The sequence below is a fragment of the Onychostoma macrolepis genome, chromosome 22 (assembly GCF_012432095.1).
Source record: "Onychostoma macrolepis isolate SWU-2019 chromosome 22, ASM1243209v1, whole genome shotgun sequence".
Lineage (NCBI taxonomy): Eukaryota > Metazoa > Chordata > Actinopteri > Cypriniformes > Cyprinidae > Onychostoma > Onychostoma macrolepis.
This window is the reverse complement of record NC_081176.1, coordinates 15,667,712-15,692,338: the sequence shown is the minus strand read 5'-3', so window position 1 is coordinate 15,692,338 and position 24,627 is coordinate 15,667,712. Positions and strand designations below refer to the sequence as shown.

At 37.4% G+C, this 24,627-nt stretch overlaps 2 protein-coding genes and 1 long non-coding RNA gene across 13 annotated transcripts in view; 2 read left to right on the top strand and 1 right to left on the bottom strand.

The window, feature by feature from the left end:
- adarb1a (adenosine deaminase RNA specific B1a) overlaps positions 1 to 14,478 on the top strand; it is a 26,955-nt gene extending 12,477 nt beyond the window's left edge. For 5 of the 6 annotated variants that reach the window (XM_058759762.1, XM_058759761.1, XM_058759763.1 and 2 more), the window contains 10 exons: positions 1,686 to 1,712; positions 4,695 to 4,763; positions 7,545 to 8,482; positions 9,271 to 9,385; positions 9,469 to 9,637; positions 10,498 to 10,649; positions 10,764 to 10,932; positions 12,020 to 12,201; positions 12,285 to 12,463; positions 12,586 to 14,478. In XM_058759762.1, the coding sequence (XP_058615745.1) occupies positions 1,703 to 1,712; positions 4,695 to 4,763; positions 7,545 to 8,482; positions 9,271 to 9,385; positions 9,469 to 9,637; positions 10,498 to 10,649; positions 10,764 to 10,932; positions 12,020 to 12,201; positions 12,285 to 12,463; positions 12,586 to 12,762 (2,160 nt within the window). In that variant the 5' untranslated portion in view covers positions 1,686 to 1,702 and the 3' untranslated portion in view covers positions 12,763 to 14,478. Of the gene's footprint in view, positions 1 to 1,685; positions 1,713 to 4,694; positions 4,764 to 7,498; positions 8,483 to 9,270; positions 9,386 to 9,468; positions 9,638 to 10,497; positions 10,650 to 10,763; positions 10,933 to 12,019; positions 12,202 to 12,284; positions 12,464 to 12,585 lie in introns of all 6 variants that reach the window. The other variant, XM_058759765.1, reaches the window with a different exon arrangement.
- Positions 12,339 to 21,880, bottom strand: LOC131529837 (uncharacterized). 2 transcript variants are annotated; one of them, XR_009268232.1, is made up of 6 exons: positions 21,709 to 21,880; positions 21,245 to 21,353; positions 20,649 to 20,741; positions 15,765 to 15,918; positions 12,577 to 12,757; positions 12,339 to 12,474 (listed from the first exon to the last, which is right to left on the bottom strand). It is a non-coding gene; the product is annotated as an uncharacterized LOC131529837 (long non-coding RNA). The 2 variants fall into 2 exon arrangements; XR_009268231.1 differs by lacking the exon at positions 21,709 to 21,880 and having other exon boundaries at positions 21,245 to 21,376.
- cep70 (centrosomal protein 70) overlaps positions 21,513 to 24,627 on the top strand; it is a 10,552-nt gene continuing 7,437 nt past the window's right edge. The window contains exons 1-5 of one of the 5 annotated variants that reach the window (XM_058759770.1): positions 21,513 to 21,592; positions 21,684 to 21,720; positions 22,706 to 22,732; positions 23,144 to 23,243; positions 23,493 to 23,616. In XM_058759770.1, coding sequence (XP_058615753.1) covers positions 22,721 to 22,732; positions 23,144 to 23,243; positions 23,493 to 23,616 — 236 coding nt within the window. In that variant the 5' untranslated portion in view covers positions 21,513 to 21,592; positions 21,684 to 21,720; positions 22,706 to 22,720. Of the gene's footprint in view, positions 21,593 to 21,683; positions 21,721 to 22,118; positions 22,251 to 22,301; positions 22,373 to 22,705; positions 22,733 to 23,143; positions 23,244 to 23,492; positions 23,617 to 24,627 lie in introns of those variants that run through there. The other 4 variants (XM_058759771.1, XM_058759769.1, XM_058759767.1 and 1 more) reach the window with 4 other exon arrangements.

Below are 24,627 nucleotides of genomic sequence, written 5' to 3'. Positions count from 1 at the left end.
ATATAGTAATACATTTATATATTGCATTTAATATATATTTATATTCTAAAATATATATATATATATATATATATATATATATATATATATATGTGTGTGTGTGTGTTTTCTGAAAAAAGATTCATAATAACTTTATATATATATATACATATACATTTATTTATATATATATACATACACACACACACACACACACACACACACACACACACAAACACATATCTTTATTAAAACGGTTTTAATATTTTGTTCAGAAAACAGCTTATTTTTTATGTATTTCTTTCTTTCTTTCTTTTTTCAGTTGACCGCTGTCTAGGAATAATTCTGCAGTGGTAAATAATCCCCAAGCAAGGTTTAGAAACTTTCTGGATTCAGCTGGGTGAAAATATACACAGACAAGTGCCGAGTTATTTCTTTTTGGATGCCTGCTTGAAAATATTGAATTTTGAACAGAAACGGGGCACAGCAAATTAGATAAACATGGTTACTTAAGTGTTTCTACACCCTGTGCCGTCGTCTCTCATGCTCAAACATGGAGATAAAGAAACCCATTTCCTCCAGACCAAGTGTAGTGGAGTGAAGTCCTGAGGGACGGACTGTGAGTTTAATCTACTGGAGGGGGGAATAAATTCAGCATTAGCTCAAGCGCTTCAGGTTTGACCAGCCGAAACGGAGACCGTGTCCAGCCCAGCTGTCTCCTCCTCTCACTCTCACTCACTCTCCCTCTTTTTTTCCCTTCTGATGGACTCGGTGATAGACCCGTCTCTGTGGCATGTGGTCTGGTCTGGAGCTTTGCTGATAAAGTGTGTTATCTGTCGCACCTGTTCTCACCCGTAGCATCAGTGGCACCTGTGTTTGCTCCTTCATGTGTTAGGAATAATGGGGGCTTTTCACATTTTTAAAAGTTTGCTTCTAGTACAAACAAAAATAAAAAGTCGTGTTGTTTACTCGCCCTCATGTCACTCCAAATCTGTATGACTGACTTTCTTGTGCAGAACCTTAAAGAAGATAATTTGAACAATGTTTAAGGTTTTTATCCATAAAATGGAAGTCAATGGGGTCCAAAACAGCATAACATTGGACCCCATTGACTTCCATTGTATGGGGGCGGGGGATTGACGCATTTTGTAAAAACTTTCTTTCATGTTCCACACAAAGTCATGCAGGTTTGGAACGACACAAGTAAAGGATTTTGTCATCTTTTTATTTATTTATTTAAAATTTTGGTCGAATTTTAGACTCAATAGTAAAAAATGCAACTGCCTTCTGTCGTAGTATATTTGAGTCCATTTTTTTAGCTCTCTCTATCACACTGCTGGTGTGTGTGTTTCAGTTCATGTATGTTAAATGATGAAATCGCTTGATTGGCTTTACGAATTGACACGCAGCTCTGCCGCTGCCCGCCAAGTCCCTACGGAGTCGACACTAAACGAATGCTGTCATAAAAATTTTACAGGTCCTGTGGTGAAGACATGGCGGTAGTGGCAGCTGTTAATTGTCTGGAAGATGGCGAGCTTTATTTGATCAACTCTGAAGCTAAAACCTGTGACTGGCTGTTAGCATTGTGTGCTCTAAGAATTCGTAGAGACCATGACACATTCGCAAACCTGGGCTCACAAATAAAATGTATTGGTCTATCACTTATATATATATATAATTATTATTATTATTTTTTTCCCACACAGGGATCATCAGCAAGGCAATGAATGAAGGTAGGCAGAATATCTTGTGTGTTCATTAAAAATGTTATGTTAGTTGGGTTTTCATGTGTTTTAAACCTGTAAAAGTAGATCCTTTCAATGTTTGATTGAATTAATCGCGATTAATCGCATCCAAAACAAAAGTTTTTGTTTATATAACATATGTGTGTGTACTGTGTATATTTATTATGTATATATAAATGCACATACATGCATGTATATATTTAAGAAAAATATGTTATGTTTATATATAAAATATATTTATATATAAATTATATGAAAATATATACATGTAAATGTTTATTTGTATATACATAATAAATATATGCAGTACACACACATATATTATGTAAACAAAAGCTTTTATTTTGGATGCGATTAATCGCGATTAATTGTTTGACAGCACAAATTTTTATGCATTTTATTGTTTAAAAAAGCTCTGGCAATAAAACTGCTCTTTAAAAATGAAACAAAACCCTTTTATAAGACTTCAAAATGTCTATACAAATTTTCAGTCACCTCAGTCATTGTAAAATATCTTTGAAATGAAAATGAGTGGAAACTTGTAATTTCAGTCTCACTAGTGTGACCAAATGGAAAAGAAATGATTGTTTTCAAACAGGTTCAAACACTATCATTGTCTGTTATTGGTCAGTCCAACAGAAAGCCATGCCCCAAACTCACACCATTGGTTAAGCCCCTGTTGGACAGATCAGGAATAGTTCTGTCATTAATTACTCATCCTCATGTTGTTTCAAACCTGCCTTTGTTCATCTTTGGAACACAAATTATGATATTTTTGATGAAATATGAGAGCTTTCTGGCCCTGCAAAGACAGCAACGCAACTACCACGTTCAAGGCCCAGAAAGGTAGTAAAGACATAGTTAAAATATTCCATGTGTCGTGGTACTCTCGTGAATATCTTAATTTGTGTTCTGAAGATGAACGAAGGTCTTACGGGTTTGGAACGACATATGAGGGTGAGTAATTAATGACAGAATTTTCATTTTTAGGTGAACTAACCCTTTAAAACAGAGCAATGTTTGGGGAGGATGACTGCAAGAATGAGTTTGCATTTCTGTTCGGTGACAGCCCTGTTAGTTACGCTTACCTTTAATCCAAGAAAACATGTAGTACTTGTGGACCGTAATACCTTACAGGCTGACACCGAAAAAAAGTTTGTTTCTTTACTTTTGCTGACACTTGGAAAGAATCAGGCCAAATGTCTTTTTCTATCTGCACAGCACTTGCACCCCAACACACACACCTTTTTCTGTCCAGATCTCTTTCTGCGCTTCTTCGGCTCTCCCTTTGGTCTCTCACTCCAGTAGTGTTTCCTGATGAGCTGGAGGGTCGTAGAGCTGAGCTATTGCTTGCGTTCAGGCTGCGTCTTGTGATCGTACATCTACCCTTCACTCAGAAAGACCCGCTGTGCATTCTAAGCCGTCTGCTCTCCGTGGTCCTGAATTCATCTTTCTTAGCTTGCAGCTCTCCATGGTGCTGAACAAGAGTGGCATTTAATGCACCGTCCCGTGCTGTTTTAAAGCACCAAATGCAGTTTCCAACATGCTAACAGTGCCTGTGATGTCATTTCAACTCAAAAATGCCTTGAGCTGATAGCTGATATCTTAAATGCTCCGTTAAGAAAGCCAAGTGTTTTTATTTTTGTAACTTTAAGAACAGAGAGGTTTTAAGAGTTCAAGCCAAAAGTTCAGTTTTAGAGTCACAAGCAAGGTTGTAGTTGAAAATGCAAAGAAAAATTGAGGTAAAGTAAAAAATACAGTTGATATAAGATGAAAACAGTCCTGTGAGGTTGATCTGTGTGCTTGTTCTCGTTTATAAAAGCAGATGTTGAATAGTGATGTTGGCTAATTTATCAATACCGATCACTAATGTGCCAGGCGTCACACTGTGAGAAATGCCTCCTATTATTCCACGGCTTTCATTTTCACGAGGTTTGCCACGACTAACCCTTCTTTTATGGCGTTTTACCGTCGTCAACATCAATCGCCATCAACGAGTAGGTGCACTTATCTCTGAGTGAAATGTGGACAGATTTCGCATTCAGAATATGTGATTTTATTCAGCTCCCGACACCTTATTTTCCAGTTCTTGCATTCATAATGGTTTCTAAGAGGGAAGGTATTTTGAATTCCTGTTTGTTCACCTAAGACATTTTCTCAGCTCAGTCCGGCATCAAATAAGACATTTCGGAAAGATTGAAAAGTTGAGATGACAGGAAATAAAATGGTGTTTATGTCTAGAATGTCAGTATATCGGCCTTAAAAAGCTTCTGTTGAAGTGCCTGCGCGCGTCACTCGCTTTAATAGCTTTCGTGATTTATCGAGCTTCTCTGGCTTGTTTATCATGGAGTCTCTTATCGACTGTATCCACTTCACTCAGCCCCTTCAAAGTCTCGTCTTGACGGCCGTGTCCTCGTTCAAGTCTATCTGTATAGAAGCTTCCATATCTCCCTGCCTTTGGATTCAGTTATTTTGTTTCCGCCAATATTGGTTTCAGAATATTTTGTAAATGTTGCTACAGAGTTATGGCAAAGCATGAGAATGAATGATTGTAAAATATATTTTGCTATTCATCTTTCCTTTTTGATGTCTTTTCTAACTGCCATGACCTCAGTTTTTAAGTATCTTCAAGTACTGGATCCAATAAACAGAACTGCTCCTCCTCAACAGACGTTTAATTCCTCCAACTTTTTTGTGTTCACACTCGGGCTGAGGCTTGAGTGCTAAAAGTGACTGTTTTCTCAAAGCCTGCTCTGCCTGTCTCTTTCACTGATTCATTAGGGGAATGTTGGCATTTAATTGGGCAATAATTGCACCTGCACATTAGTTGTCTCCCGTCATTAAAGCTGGTTAATTAGCCTCATTAAGGGAGCAGGCGAAGGGTGTAAGTGGGAACAGATGACTTCAATAAGCAGAAATCATGATTGGAGATGAATTTTAAATGTCCTTCCCTTGGTTTCTCTGCAATAGGAGCCGGTGGGCGGCCCAGGGGGCAGCAGAAGTTCTGTAGTCTGGATACGGATGAAGAAAAACACATGAGTGAGTGTTTTATCGTTTTTCCATATCTACCTCGATCTCTTTGAAAATTCAACAAAAGATGTTTCCGTTTTAACAATGTTCTGATTTGCATTATTAAAAGGTGCCAAAAAATTGGCCATTTCTTTGAAAGTGGAAGATTGGAAGACTTATCCTCATGACCTAGTCAAATATTCATCTCTGTTTAACTCTAATCATAAATTCAGAGCAGATGAAAAAATTTCAATGCTTTAAGGAAGTACGTTTGACCTCCTGAGGAAAATCCATACTTTTTTTGTGTATTAGGTACAGCGCTAAGCCATTTTTTTTTTCTTAGCAAATTCTCCATATGCATTGTTTTTTTGCTGATGGTGCATAGCCTGTATACTCCAAAAAACTGCAGTGTCGCATTGTTATTAGCAGCGTCATTGTAATTTTTTGCCAGTTAAGTGATATAGATGATTAAAAAAGAAGGTACCTGAAAGATCTAAAAGAATCCGAGAATCTGCAACAGAATAGTAGATGTACACAAATAGTGACAGCCCTTGAATTCTGCTCTCTTCTGCTTTTTTCCCACCCTATCAGTGAGATCCTGTTACATGTTTTCCACTTGATTGTTGCCTTTGAGCTAGTGCACAATCCACAGTATCCTCAGAATCTATAGGGGGCATGGTCAGGAAGTTAACACTGTGCCCAGGAGGACAATTTGTAGACAGGCAGCGCAGAGGAAAAGTGAAGGTTGTTGACAACTCTGAAATTGGAGTGTGATGATTCAGTCTGGTGAGGATTATAAACTCTCACACTCCAACACAACATCTGTGTGAAGATTTGAAGCATTATTGCAGGTTGCATTCTAAAATGTATGTTTCGTTCACTTCTTTGATGAAGGCCTTTCTTTAACTCTGTTACTGAATGTTTGCCAATGTTTGAAGTAAAATGTTTGTGCTCTATAGGGGCTTTTGCATTGGAGGAACTTTTTCATAGTTTATAGAACTATTGGCGAAAGTACACTTTTTGGCATGTTCGCACCACAGGAACTAGGAACGTATTTATTTCTAGGAACTCTGTTTGGGGGAACTAAATTAGCTCTTACTTCAGAGTAGGGCCTAAAACATTACTATAGGAACTACCAGTGATGTAAGTATACACTGATTGGCCAAACGCATGCGAAGCACCTGGCATTATTATCCCCTTATTTATTGACTTTTACTTCCGTCTGTATTAAAGGTTGCAAACAAGGTATTGAAGGTAAGGAGATGGGGTTGTACCCTAAGATTGTCCATTGATTCCTATACCTCTTAACCTCCAATCCTTTCAGTTGATTTCTCTTTTTTTTCTGCAATTGATTTAATATTTGAAGCTCCTGAATCAAAAGGCAAGGTTACTCTCTTTGGACAACATAGGTTTGCTTAACATGGAGGAAAACCACAACCTAGACAGATTTGTGAAGGAAGCTCTTGGGGACCCATGAGGAATAGGGCATGAAACGGCCACTAGTTGAAGGCAACCAAAGCCATGATAGTTCCACAATGACGCCCAAGAAGCACAGGAAAAAACAAGAGCCCATCTTGGCAAAAATGCTGTAGTGCAACTGAACAAGATGATATGAAATACAAAGTGCACAAAGATGGCTTGCAGTCTTTATAGATTCCCAGTGCACCTGAGGCTATCTCCGCCGACTGACCCGCTTATTGTTAACATTAATTGCCTGCATAATAATTGTTAGTGTTTGTAATTGACTTTTAGAAGATGACAATCTCAATCCAGTTACAGAGAGATGAATTAAGTTTTGAAGTTCTTGGACCGAAGTTACTTTCTCTGGACATCACAGGTTTGTGTTGCTACCTGTACATCTTCCACCGAAGATCCTATGAAACTCCTTCTGCAGAAGGACAACGAAAGGCGTGTCTGCTCCACTTTCCAAGGCTAGTCTGGCTAAAACATTGTGTGACAAGCTGCTGTCTCAGGTCATTCATTTATGTTCAATACGTCTGTAGAAGTTGAGGGACTGCTGTTTGAGGATACAGGTTCAACTAAGAAGGAAGGCAAGATGAATGCTGGGAAAAACACTTTTAATCTTTACAGTTTCCCAGTGCATCTCGGCTCACATTTCACATTACCTCCAAACATGCAGATCTTCCCAATAAGAATTTGGGAAGAACCTATTGACAAAATTGTCCTAAATTGACATCTGAGATTGATTTTCTGGTAGCACTGTCTATATCAGTTGTTTTCTGTTCTCTCTCTTTTAACTTTTATTTCCTGAGCACCAAATGGAGTAACTTGTCAAGCTTTTACTGCAGGATGTTATAAATGAGAATTTACACTCATTTCCATCAGCTTTGGGAACTGGTTGATATGATGTTCTTTGTTTTGGTAGTTTGCATTTGCTCTTTAGTAAGGGTGAACAATGAGACATACTGTAATACAGTAAAAAAAAAAAAAAACATTTTCCTGGATTCCCAGGAAAATGTAGATATTTACAGTGATTGTTTTCTTCTGGAAATTGTATAATTATCTAAATACTGGAAATATAAATTTTATTGCTGCAAGTTTGTGGTACATTTTTTTTAAATGTTAAGGCAATTTGCTCTCAATTTAAGTGTCAGATCTAAAACATATTCTGAAAACAATATTAATTTTTAAACCATATTAGTATTGTCTTAATGTTAAATGTTTTAGACTAAACCTGCGTTTAGGTATCATTCAATCCAGTTACAAAGAGAGATGAAATAATCTCTAAATTTTACATTTACAAGGTCCTGCATGGAAGGCATTGTAAGTTACTCTCTCTGGACATCACAGGTTCGTGTAGCATGGACGTTAAAGAAAACCGCAACCTGGACAACCTCTCCTCCAAAGAAGTGCTGGGGGAGGGGCCTTACTTAACCAATGGAAACGCTCGGGGATTGAGCAGGAAACGCCCTCTGGAGGAGGGCAACAAAGGCCACGGGCATTCCAAATTCCGGCCCAAGAAGCGCAGGAAACCGCAAGGGCCGGTCTTGCCAAAAAATGCTCTCATGCAACTGAACGAAATCAAACCGGGACTGCAGTACAAACTTCTGTCTCAGACGGGGCCGGTACATGCACCCGTGTTCGTCATGACCGTTGAGGTTAACGGACAGTTATTTGAGGGCTCAGGCCCAACGAAGAAGAAAGCCAAACTGAATGCGGCCGAAAAAGCGCTGCGCTCTTTTGTTCAGTTTCCCAATGCATCCGAAGCTCATCTCGCGATGGGTCGCACGCTGACTGTTAACGCAGACTTCACCTCAGATCAAGCAGATTTCCCCGACATGCTATTTAATGGATTTGAGACGCCCACACCACCTGATGACACCTTCTTCTTGAGTCTTGGCAGCAATGGGTCTCTCTGCTCCTTAAATGAATACCCTTTGCCCATGGCGCTGAAAAACAACAACAGGTCATATCTTCCTCTCCCACTACCCCCTGCACTCACAACGTCCCCTACAGGCAGTGGCAAAAATGCTGTGATGATCCTAAATGAGCTTCGGCCTGGACTGAAGTATGAGTTTGTGGCTGAGAGCGGTGAAAGCCATGCCAAGAACTTTATAATGGCAGTTACTGTAGATACTCAGATGTTCCAAGGTTCTGGACGGAATAAAAAGCTGGCAAAAGCGAGGGCGGCCCAAGCAGCTCTGTCAGGACTTTTTAACATGCAGTTGGACCAGACGCCATCCCGACAGCCAATCCCAAGAGAGGGACTTCAGCTACACCTGCCTCAGGTGAGAACTGTGAACCCCTTCTTTTATTAGGGTTGTCTTTTACAGTACTTTCCCCTTTGACATAAAATATGTATTTTTTTTTTCCTATGGTCTCAAATTTTTCCCCAGAAAGAAAACTGACTACGCTATAAATGAATTAATTTAATTTCTATATGATCCCATACATAAGACTTCTGTCTTGCATTTTATCAAGCTTGATATTGAAAAAGCTATTTTAATGCGATTAAATGCTATGCTTCGATAGCTTTGCTTAACCATCATTTGTCCTTTATAAAGCTCCTGCCAGTCTTCATTTAACAATTTTAATTAAATCAGAACCTACACACGAATGTTTCAGTTGGATTTCAAATTAACTCAAGCATTAAACCTTTAATCGGTGCGCCAGTGTACACGGCATTATTTACACATTAGTTAATCCTGTTCATAATCCCTCCCATTCCCCCTTGATAACAACCAAAGAGAATAAACAGAATCTTAATTAAAATCAGATACAGGAGCACTTCTCAAACAGGAAAACACATCGCTCTCACCTCTCTGTCTAAAGAAATCTTTCAGTAAAAGGTCTGTGTCAGTCAAGCAGTTCATTTCTTTTGTGTTTGAGCATTTGCCATTTTGTCAGCCATTTTCAAATGGATACATGTTCTCTTCAAAAGCATCAATTTAATGTGTCCTTGGAATTTATTCCGTAATGCTGTAGTCTTTTAGCAGTTTCATAGTTGCTGATTAGCTTAGTGACATGCAAGTACTGTATACAGATGTTTGTACAGTTATGGTTGTGGGTTCCTCAGGTCCTCGCAGACGCCGTCTCTCATTTAGTTGTGGAAAAGTTCAGTGAGCTGACGGATAACTTCACGTCTCCACATGCACGGCGGAAAGTCCTTGCGGGTGTTGTCATGACAACTGGTAAGCACAATGCATGCTTATGACTGGAATGTTGAAACAGGAACATGTCCTATTTGGCTAAACCACATTGACCGTTTTATCAGGTACGGATGTGAAGGATGCTCAGGTGATTTGCGTCACCACAGGAACCAAGTGTATAAATGGGGAGTACATGAGTGATCGAGGACTGGCCCTTAACGACTGCCATGCTGAGATCATTGCACGTCGCTCCCTCATCAGATACCTGTACAGTCAGCTGGAATACTTCCTCAGGTGAATCTTACGTTTGCAATTATATATATTACATATCATTTTTAATCATTCTAAATTATAATAATACATTTATTTTATATAGTGCCTTTCTACAAACTCCAGGACGCTTTACAATCATTCATCGTTCACCATGACAGCAGAAATAAAGGCATACATATACATTGAATGTAGAGAACACAAAAAACACAACCAGATCAGGAGACAGGAAATTTAGAATAACAAAGTGAAAAGATATGTTTTCAGGTGTTTAGCTATGTGTCATCTGCATAGAAATGAAAGTTAAAACCATGGCAACGGATAATGTGACCTAAAGGAAGTAAGTAAATGATGAAAACTAGAGGCCCAAGAACAGATCCCTGAGGAACACCATTAATGTCAAATTGACACTAATATATAATTTCCATGGTAGTATATTATATAACGACTGTCAGTTTAATGTTATTGCGGTTAAAATCATAATTAAATTATAAACCAAATATATTTATAAAATAAATGTATCAATTATATTTTAATAATAATAATAATAAAAATATGTAATATTGTTTGGGTGGTAACAATACTCTCCAATCATCCTTTATTTCATAATCATTAAAAATTGACAGATCATTCACACTAGCCTGTGGATATGGAAGATTATTTTTGGATCAATTTCTCAGATGCCGATTAGCATGAAATGAAATGGACATGGATATGTGTGTGTAATCAATTAGACACGACTTTTATTCGCTGTGAAATAATAAACGACAGATATGATGACATGGGTGTCAGGCCAAGGACCTATTTTCAATTATAGACATTTCAAAGCCCTCTTAATGGTCTCTGTTGACATCATAGATCTCACAAGTGTGTTTTCTCTTTAGCGACAGCACTGAGGAACATGAGAAATCCATATTCAGATGGTGTAGTGAACATGGCTACCGGCTAAAAGACGATATTCAGTTCCATCTGTATATCAGCACGTCGCCCTGCGGAGACGCCCGGATCTTCTCCCCTCATGAGGCTGGTGCCGAGGGTATGTAAATTATGACGGATGGATGGATTTGCTCATTTTGTTGTTGTATGCCACAACAAAATATAGACCAGTTTTTAAAATGTAGTAAACTAAATTCTAGCTCGCTCTTTCTAGACCAGGGTGACCGGCATCCAAACCGCAAGGCTCGTGGACAACTGCGAACCAAGATTGAGTCTGGAGAAGGTACAATACCCGTTCGTACTAGTAACACCATTCAGACCTGGGATGGAGTGTTGCAGGGAGAACGACTGCTAACCATGTCGTGTAGTGACAAGATTGCCAGGTATGATTAACAATATTGTTTTCATACAATATTTTTATTCTCAATTGCCTCTCTCAAAATTAATTTGCCCTAAAGCAGATATTTTTAAGTTGACATTCGCAATACATTTAAATTCCATATAAGAAAAATTAATTTTCGATGCATTTCAATGTATTTTCAAATCAAAGTTTGTTTTCACAAAAATTCTGAATGCAAATAAGGGTCAATGTTTATTTTATTGTGCTGTGACCGAAATTAAAATCTATTCACGTTTTAAGCTAAAACTGACTTTTTTCCTTTTCGTTTTGCCTTTTTTTGGGAAATGCTTTGGCTTTGATGATTGATGATTTTTTTTTTTTTGAAGAAAAAAAAAAGCCTGCTGACATCAGGTGGCCCACTTTTGTGGTGACACCTCTCCTTGATCTGCTCGATGTCGAATGCTTCCTATGATCGTCTTACTTTTTTCCTTGTGCCCCCCTCCCCCCACCTTTAACAAGTCTCGTTAGCATTCCGTTGCCTGCATCCAGTTGCACTCAGAAAGCAGCTGATTGGCTGTCTTCTTGGCTCTGAAACCCCAATCACTTCAGCTCTCCAGAGCGGGGGGCTCCCTGGAGCAAGGGCATTGGGCCCCTGATTAGGGCTCTGATTATGGTCTCCAAAAAACAGCCATCCTGCTGAGGGAAGCCTACTGCCGCAAACACATCCGCGTGCCTCGCATTGGATGCCAAGAAATCCACTCCAGTTAAACGCGGTCGTTATCATCCAGCTGTGAGCTTAGGCTTTTTGAGAGCTCAGATCTGATGCATCACCTTTGGAAAAAAAAACTCATTCTGAAGGCTTCGGAGAAATCACAGTGATTGAGATTATAGATCCCAGGTGTTATTTTTCCGATCATTTCAATGGTTGTCGTAAATATGACTGTGTGCGAGTGCACTCTCTTGAGATCAGGATGTTGTTTTATTCCTTCATGGTACTGTGGCATAAGTATCGTGCTGTAGGGGGTGAATACTTTGTACTGCATGCAACCAATGACTTTGTTTTCTTCCGTCAACCAGGTGCACACCTGTACTTTTCAAAAACATCTGTGGTTTTCTTTCTCCCTTTGTAGATGGAACGTCATCGGAGTGCAGGGGTCTCTTCTGAGTTACTTTACAGAACCCATCTATTTCTCCAGTTTAATTTTGGGAAGTCTGTACCATGCTGACCATCTTTCCAGAGCCATGTACCAGCGCATCGCCGACATGGATGATCTGCCCAAGCCGTTTGCGGTCAACAGACCTCTTCTTAGTGGTAAAACATCTCAAATGAATGATTGATTGTATCAGTTTCTCAGCTCTTTGCCCAACCATGTCTGTTTTCTCCCTCCTCTGCAGGTATCAGTAACACAGAAGCAAGGCAACCTGGGAAAGCTCCCAACTTCAGTGTCAACTGGACAGTCGGCGATCAGGGGTTGGAGATCATTAACGCCACCACAGGAAAAGATGATCTCGGAAGACCGTCTCACCTCTGTAAACACGCCCTCTACAGTCGCTGGGTCTGTCTACATGCCAAGGTAAAGCATTTCTGTAAAGGTGGACGATAGTTCATGGATGAATCTAAACAATCAAGGTTTAATTTTTAGCAAATATGGTAACTTGGTGTATTAAAAAGCAAATATCATTTTACCTCTCTCAGCTCAGTGAGACTCTGCGGATCCGAGGATCTTGGCCAGGCTCCTACCACGAGGCAAAACAAGTGGCAGTGGAGTATCACGCGGCCAAACAGACTCTCTTCAAAGCTTTCTACAAAGCAGGACTTGGAGCATGGGTTGAAAAACCCATTGAACAAGACCAGTTTTCCCTTACCTCTTAAGATAAACCAAGAGAAAGGGATTGTCGGCAAGAATCTTTTGTACATTTACATGGAATGCAAGGTTTTAATCTAACCTCCGTAGTTGTTGTTTTTTTTCCCTCTGTTATTACTGATAGTTGCTTGGTTTCTTTTATCCATAAAAAACATGGTTCTGTTTACTCAAAAAATGGCTGAGTTAAAAGAGACCCAGCTGAAATCTTGTCGTTGGGTGTGAACAATACCTTTCGCTAAACCTACCAATCAAGGTGGCTTGCACAATTAATCACATTGACTATAATGCTGGCTTAATTTTACCTCAGAATGATTTTAAGTTACATCTATAATTGTATTAGGTAGTGGATCACTGTTTTCACTCCAATTAAATAATGTAAAAATTTGAATTTACCAAGGAGGTTCCCCACAGGACGTTTTCGCTCAGGACAGGAGACAAAACGATCTATATTATGGTTGCTATAAACCAGCAGCTTGGTTGCACACTTTCTGCCACCTTTTTAAACACCCTTACATTAAATAACTTCTAATGGAATTGAATTATTTTATTCTCTATAGCATCTTTTTGACATTTAGCTAACCTAAGGTGCTTAAATAACAGTCCAGTTGCGATAATAATAATTAAGCGTTATATTAATTAAGCCGGAGAGGTTTTATTCGCTGCATGACTTTTATAGTGGCCCACTTTTTCACCTCCCTTTTGATGTCTGCTAACTCCAATAGTTACAAATATAGGCCAATAGCAGTAATTGACCAATATGTGTAGCTAAAAATAATCCAATAAAATGACCCAACAGGCTCAGCCCAGTTTTGGATAGTCAAAACCCAGTGTTTTTTTGTTTGTTTGTTTTTTTAATACTTGTAAATGTATTTTTATGTACATGTTTTTTGTCTAAAACCACATTTCCACTTTATTGTAAATGTGACAGTTTAGTTTTCTGTTTTAACTGATTTTATCACCCAATTTCTTGTTTAATGTTTAGAATGTGATGCCATTTTATTGAAAACAATAAAGACTGAACTGTTTCATCCGAAATCTAAATGAATCAGATTACGATTGGGGAACATTTGTTGCTTTTAAAGAAAAAAAGTGGTAAAGTGATTGTAATTATGTAAATAATTTACAATGTTACAGATTCCAGAAAATTACTTGAGATTTCATATTTATTACTTAGGTCTTGCCTCAAAAAGCTGTTTTATGTGGCTTTGTGTTCCTGTTTGCATGTGTCCATGCAGTACACAAGACGTAGGGTGTCTCATTCATCATTTTACATTTTAAAAGGGTGCTTTTTAGCCGCAGTGCACACTTTTGCAAAGCACTGAAGTGAACTTCACACTGGGTTTCAACCCAACAGTCTATGCTGCATTTTGTCACCAAAGTGTTGAGTCGTCAGAGGACTAAGAGCAACATTTGAGACCAGGCCGTTATTATTTTGTTTGTCTCAGCTCAGCAGGAGCTCTAGGATCAATGTAAAGTCTATTACTCAACCTAGTTATGTTGAGAACATGTCCTGGAAAACTCCCATGATGCCAGTGTGTTCTGCAATTCAGGATGCTCTTTGTTGTCTGAACTAAACTCCCGCATGAATTCGGTTTGAACTGGTTCTTCCGGGCCGGAATCAGAAGTGCTTTAAGTGCTGCATCTAAGCAAAGACTCGACAGTTTTTCCATGAGAGGAAAAGTATGAAAGGAACTGTACTGTAAGAAAATAAAATGATCACTGTCTTTGTGGTTTATCGGTCTCTCTGCTTTTGGTCTGTCGAACTTTTGTTTCATGAGTTCCAACATTCCCCCAACGACTCCAAACGTAATTGCAACGTGTTTCTCTTATAATCCTAAAAGTTGTACTTAATTTCCTTAAACTGTATTTTGTGCAATTGTACCGACTTTTGAAAGCTTGAAAGTTTTTAAATACCCAAACAATTTAATAGACTTGGCGAGGGATTAAAACACATTATCAGTATTATGTGCGTTCTTAAGAACAAAAGAGGTTCAAGTGGATTCGTTTCTGGAATTCTAATTCCACTAAATTATGACCTTTTGTTTACCCGCAATAGCGACATGCAAAATGAAGCGATTAGCGGTGTGGTAATCGCACAGACTAGAGTGAAATTGTGTTTATCTGAGCTCGCAGGCTCGTTGCGGCGGATTGGTCTTTGAGCAATGGCACTTTCGGCTAAAGTGCTTTTATCCGTGACTCCTTTAATTCACATTCTAGAGTGTTTCCTCTCTTTTTCTCGTTTTACATTACCATTTATCAGTTTTGAGGGCTGAAGCCTTTGTTTCTCTAAAGAATGCAAGAACTTCTAAAAACATGCTTGTATCCTGTTTTATGTGTTTAGAGGCATACAACAAATTTTAATCAATGAATTTCCATTACTTTACGATGTTCATGAACACTGGATTTTTAAGAATGTTTACATTTATTTTAAAATATTTGTATTATTTTAAAATAATTTCAAGGAGATGAAATAACAGTAATTTCCTAAACATTTAAATCAGTACTGTAGTACTAAAATGTAACTAACAATAAAATGGTAGGACCACATAATAAAATGGCTTATCAACTTTTAAAAAGGAGAAAAAAACACTTTTACAAAACCTACTCAATTAGTGTATTATTTGTCAAGTTTGTGTTTATCGATACATGTTTTGCTGATTCTGTTCACCACTAAATGTCGAACTTGATAAGAAAGGTAGCTATAATTATTGGTATATTTATTGGTGTCTTTTGGGTGGCGTCAACAATATTATTTCATATAACTGAATCTTCATGATTACACAAAAGTACGTTTTAAGCGTCAAATAATCTTCACTTGTTATGTAACGGAAGTCATTTCATTGCAAAGGTAGTTTTGCGTTTGCTAAACAAGGAAGTATGTAGAATATTTCCCCATATATTACAGTATACACATCTTAAACTTTTCAGAGTAATATTCTAAAGCAATTCATTTTTTTCTTCTCCCATTCGTATGAAAGTAGAGAAATGGTTTCTGATAATCTGTGCAAACCTGTGGCTTCCCTCTCACAGCTGTCCCGCTTCTTCCCATGGTGCATCGGGAGCATGTGGGTTTGGGCCATATCAGCTCTCCACACCTGTGCAAGGTGAGAAAGTGGAAGATAATCCCAGCACGGATTTGCCTCATCTCTGCGCTTCACAGGAACCTGAACAAACAAAATAAAGTAACCTTATCAGCCATCAAAACTTTAAAAACTTCCACCATCTGTCGGCACCATCTTTAACTTCAGAGAACTTCCAGTGCGAGAAGAAGAAAGCTGCCCTCCGTTGTGCGAACCGTGTGGATGTATTTACGGTTTAGGGAAGAAACGAGAGATTTGCGGATGATTTTCAGAGTTCGATCTAACTGAAGGTGAGGCAGGATTAGCGTTAGACGCCTTTCATGGCTTCCAGCTTCAACCTTTATCTCCAAATTGCCTTTCAGGAGGTGAAGTGTGTAAAAAGAGAAAAGCGGCGCTCTTTCTGCCCTTGTCATTGGAGTCATAGATGTGCGTCTCACTCCACTTAAACTGTTTTTGTGAAGCGTAATTTCAAGGCATTGTGTGCGAGCACAACGTGTCGGTTGTTTTGGTTGCTTCAAATTGCAAAAGTGAGATAAGATGATTTGAAGTGTGGAAAAAAAAAAGAAAACATCAGGAGCTTTTGGATGAAAGCATTTTACCTCAAAGAAAATTGACTCGAGTACTTACAACTGAAATCTCAGACAAAGCACACAAAGTTCAATTTTTGATGGACATCTTTTTTTTGTTTCTTTTACCTCAAGTAAACACGCAGTTGTATTTCACAGAACTAAAGTGATGCTAGTTAAAGTTCACAAACAATATAATTTATAATAACGTTTATTAATAAGTTATTTCAATAGAATACACAACAAATCAAGTTCAAACAGAAATTTCAGTAAGGAATGTATTTAAACTTGGAGTCAAATATTTTATTTTATTTTATCTATGGGATATTTATAAATCACGCTAAGAAAATTGCATTTAAAATACAATATTAATGTTCAAACAACAAAATTATATTTTAGTGATGTCAAATGACATCCCCTTCAACCAGTAAAATTAAAACTGATTTAATATGTGCTTCACATTTTTGGTAACAATGTAGTAAAGGAGGCATTAGCACATGTTAGGTCACATGCTCTCAAGGCTCCACAATGAGCTCATTTTAGACTAGAAAATACATATAAACTCAAGTTATAAAACTTGTACATCCATATGTGTTTTCTAAAGTTTTTTTTGTCATTTATAATAAAAACAATATCAGAGACCAAAAAAACTGAGCGTCATGCATAACTGAGAAAGTCCTATTATGCAATGCCTATTTGGTGTAGCTGGCACTATTGACCAGCACAGGCAGGCAGTTTAATAGCCTTTATGCATGTGTTTTAGGTTCATTTTTGTACGATTTTTGGAAGATGGAGAGACAAATCTGTCTGTCAATCTATCTGTCATTCCAGACGGTAGTGTTGATAGTGATAGGAATGCATCAGAAAATTAAGTTGTAGTAATAAAAGAAGTTATTGAGGACCAAGGAGGATAGAAGCAATGAGCGTGAGGGCAGAGATGAAGAATAGGTTGTCGTGGAAGACAGGCATGTGGGTACAATATTGTATACCAGTTTGAAAGATGTGATCCATACAACAACCAGAGGTCAGGAAAGATGCCAATGTCTATTGACAGGCAATGATGCTCCATGATGAATGCACAAGGCAACATCTATACGTGTGGGATGTGTGGGGTACACTGAAAAAGAAGAGTCTTGTTGACTTTCACATGTGCTATGATAAGTGATTTGAAAATCCAAGATGAAACACAGTGTTAAAGTTGTTTTAATGCTTTTGATACACTAAGACTTGGTTTTCAGGCAGTGAAATTGCATCCGAATTTGTGTCAAGTTTTAGACATTTTAACACGCAAGTTCCAAATCAAATATAGGTAGTTAAAGTTAAAGTTAAAGTAAAAAAAAAGGAATGTTCATTAGAACCCCCCCAAAAAAAAAACCAGTAAGATCTTTTCACTTCTTTTCAGATAGACAGAACCCTAAAAAAAGGTCAAAGGTCGGATGTGGAAAACAAATTTTGGAAAATGATTTTACATCTAAATATATGTAAAATATAAAGTCATTTATTTTTTCCAAGCTGTGAATTCACAATTAGTCCCATAGAGGGTTATAGAGAGAGACAGAGATACATACAGTGCTGTGAAAAGATTTTTGCCCCCTTCCTGTTTTTTTTTTTTTTTTTTTGGCATATTTGTCACACTTATAAGATTCAGATCATCAAACTAATTTTGATATTGCACAAAGATAATGCAAGTAAATACAAAATTCAGTTTTTAAATGATGATTTCGTGCCATGGTCAGAGCCATGGAGAAAACTTGTAACAGTGGTGAACCTTCCCAGGAGTGGCTGGCCTACCAAAATTACTCCAAGAGTACAAAGACGACTCATCCAGGAGGTCATAAAATAACCCAGAACAACATCTAAAGAACTGCAGGCCTCACTTGCCTCAATTAAGGTCAGTGTTCATGATTCAACAATAAGAAAGAGACTGGGCAAAAACAGCATCCATGGGAGAGTTCCAAGGCAAAAGCCACTGCTGACCAAAAAGAACACAAAGGCTCGTCTCACATTTGCCAAAAAATATTTTGATTATCCCCAAGACCTTTGGGCAAATATTCTGTGGACTGATGAGACAAAAGTTGAACCTTTTGGGAGGTGTGTGTCCCGTTACATCTGGCATAAAACCAACACAGCATTTCATAAAAAGAACATCATACCAACAGTCAAACATGGTGGTGGTAGTGTGATGGTCTGAGGCTGCTTTGCAGCTTCGGGACCTGGATGACTCGCCATAATTGATGGAACCATGAATTCTGCACTCTATCAGAAAATCCTGAAGGAGAATGTCCGGTCATCAGTTCGTGACCTCAAGCTCAAGCGCACTTGGGTTCTGCAGCAGGACAATGATTCCAAACACAGCAGCAAGTCCACCTCTGAATGTCTCAAGAAATACAAAATTAAGGTTTTGGAGTGGCCAAATCAAAGTCTGGACTTAAATCTGATCAAGATGCTGTGGCATGACCTTAAACAGTCCATTCATGCTCGAAAACCCTCCAATGTGGCTGAATTAAAACAATTCTGCAAAGAAGAGTGGGCCAAAATTCCTCCACAGCGTAGGGCTGTCGCGATAACCGCAATATCGCAATACCGCGCTATTGACGAGCATAACCGCAGAGGAATGCAACAACCGCGATATTTCAGTGTTTTCTTTTTCGTAAGGTTACGCCCTTCTTGTTTTACACTTCGTGCATGTGTACTGAATATTACTAATGATAACAATGTGTATCAAGCTGATTTGCACAGAGGCTCAGTAAATTTGCACTTAACAAGCCTAAACAGACAGTGAATGAGAGAGAGATCGACTGATCGCGTGCGATTACCTGCGTCTGTCCTTCAGGCCGAGTCATGTATATCTGTGAAAACAAGGAAAGCGAAATCTGTCTTAGCATCGACGTTCTGCTGGTCAGCTGAGCCTTTAAAAGTGGCGCTCAAAGTTAAAATTATTTAAACAGCGTGTTTCATTACAAATCTCTGAATGAATCAGCGCTTTTGAACGTGTAGTTGAATGAAGACTCACTCAAAGACAGTCTCTTGCCGCCACCTTGAGGCGAAACAATGAAGCTGAACTGACTGACAGCCGTCTAGAACACGCAGGTGAAATATTAACACAAAAAGTATTTGAGATTCGAGGATCAGAACTAACTGTTATATATATATATATATATATATATAGGCTAACAATATACTAATGAACTTATTGTCAGGTTTAAGTTTTGTTATGTGGACCGTTATTTTGTCATTCTCTTCTGTTTACTTCACTTCCTGTTTCAACGCGATTTAGTTTCGGTTTGATTGGTTTCTGAATATGACCTCCTTACATCGTGACACATACACACAGATTATATATATATATACCGCGCTATTGAGCCACTCAAAATTACCGCAAGGGAAATTCCTTAACCGCGACAGCCCTACCACAGCGATGTGAAAGACTCATTGCCAGTTTTCGCAAATGCTTGATTGCAGTTGTTGCTGCCAAGGGTGGCACAACCAGTTATTAGATTTAGGGGGCAAATACTTTTTCATGTAGGGCCACGCAGGTTTGGACAGCTTTTTTCCCTTAATAAATGAAATCATTATTTCAAAACTGCATTTTGTATTTACTCGGGTGATCTTTGTGTAATATTAAAATTTGTTTGATGATCTGAATCTTTTAAGTGTGACAAATATGCAAAAACTAAAATTTAAAAAATAAAACAGGAAGGGGCAAAACCCTTTTCGCGGCACTGTATAATCTCTCTCTCTCTCTTTCTATAAATAAATAAATAAATATATATATATACACACACACATTTTAGTTGTGATCATTTTAGAATGCAACAATGCACAAAACAAAGTTTCTGGCCTTAGTCAAGCTCTAGATGTCAGTGCTGAATGAGTTAGCCTACAACAGGCATCCTCAAATCTGGCCCACTCCTGCAGAGTTTAGCTCTAACCCTAATCAAACACACCTGAGCATGCTAATCAGTGTCTTCAAGATCATTAGAAAATCACAGGTAGGGGAGTTTGATCAGGGTTGGAGCTAAACTCTGCAGCAGATTGGCCCTCCAGGGAAAGATTTGAGGAACCCTGGCCTACAATATTGTGATAACGTATCGATTTGCCAGTGTCTTTAATCCAGAAACCTCTGACACCTAGTTTCATTTGTCACAGCTCGTTTATTCGTTCGATTTGCCACCATTAAACTACTTAATGGACCTTCCGGGCCTTTTGTCGTCAACAGATGGGAGAACAGACACCAGAGCATCTTACCTGAGTTAACAGAGCATCAACGTCAATCTTTCACCTGGTGCTGAAACGTGACCCACCTGCTCAACATGTCGAGCTGAAGAAGCGTGCTTCTTTCTAAGAATGTGGAATCCAACATGATAGTTAATAAACAGTAAGACCTTACAAGCACAGCTTTACCACAATGTCAGGAAGACATACTCATCATTGAAAAAAAAGAATATTTTTTTAAATACATGAAAAAAGCACATGAAAATTCATGAAATATAGAAAAAAGTAATACATTATTACAAATCAATGATACATTTGTAAATTAATGAAAACAAAAATAGTAGGCTACTTAAAATGGGACATAAGTTAACAACAGTTTTTACATTCACTATTTGAAGAAGACCTAATATTAATTCATTATGATTTTATATTATCGTTATAATTGTAATAACTTTGGCACTGTTGACAATAGTGCGGTTATTTTCAGAGACAAGACCTATTTCGCCTCAGGGATTGCGATATAGTATGTTTTTCTTGTTGAGAAAATCATATTTATCATATTTTTAATTGGACAATCTTTTAAATAGCGTATAATTATATTTCTTATTCAGAAACAGCTTTCTACTTACGTTTCCCGCCTAGAATCTCTTCTTCTTCTTCTTCTTCTTCTTCTTTCCCGCCTAGAATCATCGTAGGTCGCAGACTTTGAACAAGTAGCTTCGCAATTTGTGGGCGTGGCTTTACCATGAATGAATCAACAAAGGCGGCAATATGATCGTTTCCGTTTTCAAACTTTATACGTTATTAACTATGTTTTCCATATTGCTGTTTTATTACTTTATGTCATATGCAAAATGTTAGGCTTTAATATTAACCTTTTAAAATGAAAACAAGTAATAAAATAACATTTAGTATTGTTACTTTACTTTTTTTTTTTTTTAATGTTTATTTGCTAACATCCAGTTGGTCATTTTAAGGTAGGTTTCTGGATATTATAAAATGAGGAAAAGAGTTTACAGACATGAATACTTCAAACAGACTCTCAAAGCTTTCCCTTTCTTTTTTCAGATAGCGGTTTCATTTGCATGCTGACCTTCATCCGAAGGTGAGTTTGCCCTTTCCAAACCAAGGCTGCACACTGCAAGAAGAGCAACATGAAATGCCACAGAATCTGTGATTTTAGGAGCGCATCGCCTGTGAAATGAGATTAGAGCCTCAATAAATGCTGTCTGCAAAAACGCTGGTTTGAAAGATTATGGAACTGATCTGTTGAGGTCTTGTTTGCATTTTATGCATATTATTTTTTGTAGTCTATTCCACATTATACTACTATATTCAAAAGCTCAGCCTCTGCAGCCATCTAGTGGCCACTAAGTAGCACCACTACAAAAAAAATAAAATAAAAAATAAAAATAAAAAAAGAGGGAAACGTCAGTACTGAGGCGCAAACTACGTGATGGGCGTGGCTTGGTCATTCTGTCTTCCTATTGGTCTAAATCCAGGAAGCGATTCGACCGTGTCAGTTAGCCCTGTTATTTGAAACAATAAACAGCTCGAGTTTGTCGCTTCATAAAATGATGAATTGACGGTTTGATAGGATATTAATCAATTAACACTAATCTTCGGTGCTTTAAGGTATGGTATAAATGACTATTGCTTGAAACATTTTAAGTAACGTAAATTAAATTCAAGCCGCGTTTGTAGTCACTGTTTGCCCTGCAGTGTTTCCTTACTGCTTATATTTTGTGTGTACTATGGTAATACCATGTTTTTGGACATTTAGCCATTAGAATACGATGTTTTGCCATGGTAGTTTACGTTTTTTCTTTTGTTTTAAAATAGTAGTACCTTATTTTACTTCACAGAATATCATAGTATCGTAGCGTGGTGTTTGTTTTTATTCTGTTTTAATACCATGGTATTCTCTAAAGTACTAGGATTGAACATGAACAATGGAACATTTAAATACCATATTTTATTTTACACACGTTGACTAACCTGACAATTGCATGCGAGTTCAATCAATGCATGTCTGTAAATGCACATTACATGGAGCTATACAATATTTACATGCATCTGTTTTCTTACAGGCTCTCAGATTAGAGATGATGGAGCAGGTGAGCTGTTGCTCTTTCCATTATGTGAAGCTGTTTCTATTTGTTCTTGTGGAGAGGAGGGATAGTAATCTGATCTGTGTCGCTTCTCTCCACCTGCTGTTGATGGATAGAGGGGGTTTGCAGAGCTGGTCTGGTCAGAGGAAAGGTGGAAGACCCGAGAAGATGCTTAAAATAGTGTTGTAGCTCATAGTTTGGCATAGATATAGATGGATAGAAAAGCTTTGACTGCTGCATTGCAGTCCAGAGACAAAACATATGTGTTTTTGTGGACCTACAGCCAGTTTAAGGTAGCAAAATTGAGGAGACTCGGATATTTTTGCAGTTATTTCTGATGTTTAGGCATGCATTGGTTTATTCATGATATTGCATGTAATAATGCAGGTGATTATAATGTGTTTCATTGTTTTGCAGCAGGAGCAGAGAGAGTGGGATGCTGTTAACAGGTTGCTGCAGCATCATGGCTTCAAACCTGTCAACTTTGCAGATCCAACAGAGAACAAGAACCTTGCAGGTAATGCATCACTGATATTTTCTTTCAAAAATGGTTTTTAAAACGGTTAAAGAAAAATAATTCTCAAGTAATAATAATTTGTAAACAACTCTGTATTTATTATTAATTATTAATTAATTTTTATGTATGTCTTTAATATTTCTTAAATATATATATATATATATATATATCTCAGTCATCATTTTGGTTAAATAATAATCATTTTTGGTTTTCAGTATTGACGAGTATTTCTATGTTTGTTGTCTGTAGAGTTGGTTTTGTTGGAGCGTAAGTCTGCATCTGATGTACGGCTGATGTTGAAGACTATGCTGTCAGATTCTGAAAGGAGACAAGGTCTAATTCAAGAGCTCATTCAGTCCAACAGCCAACTAAAGTGAGTCTAGCTTTCATAAATTCAGTCAATATGCTTGAATATGCCTCTCATGAAATAGCAGTCTTTATTTTTTGTCAAAACCCTGAGAAATGTATATAATGTTTAGTACAATAAATTTCATGATCCCTGTGAAGGGTCATACTTCATCCAAAAATAATATAAAAATGCAAAGTTATATTTCGCATAAAGAATGTGAAGCCTATTTTAAGATTTTTTTTTTTTTTTTTGCTTTGTGATATTATTTTTATGACAGTTAAACACATTTCCCCTAAATTCACATTGAAATTGAAATTGCATTGAAATGCCAAAACCTAGTTATCATCGGTAGTCTGTCTCATTATTGTTGGGCAGTATTATAGTTTTTTTAATCATATTTAACAACAAAGAAAGTAGAAAAACAAATAATATTTACCATCATTTTGGTTATCAACCATATTCATTAAATAATTCAGATGATTCATAATTAAATATAGCTACATGAAAAATATGTATTAATCAAATTTTAAAGTTTTGTACATGATGGTTGTACTAAATAGATTTTTTGTTGATTTTAATTTTAAAAAGGTCACATTTCACCCCAAAATCAAATGAAACAAATAAGATGATAAATAAGATATTTCGTGTAAAGAAAATCAGGTATATTTTTGGAGCCAACACAAATGCACTGTGACATTGGTTTCATTACCGTAATGTAAAAAAAAAATTTGTGCTGTCAAACGATAAATCGCATCCAAAATAAAAGTTTTTTTTTACATAATATATATGAGTGTACTGTTTATATTTATTATTTATATAATTACACACACATGCATGTATATATTCAAGAAAAAAGTGTAATGTTTATATATAACCCCCCAAAAAATATATATAACATGTAAATATTTTCAAAATATAAATGTGTGTGTATTTATATATACACAATAAATATACATAGTACACACACATTATGTAAACAAAAACTTTTATTTTGGATGCGATTAATCGCGATTAATCGTTTGACAGCACTAAAAT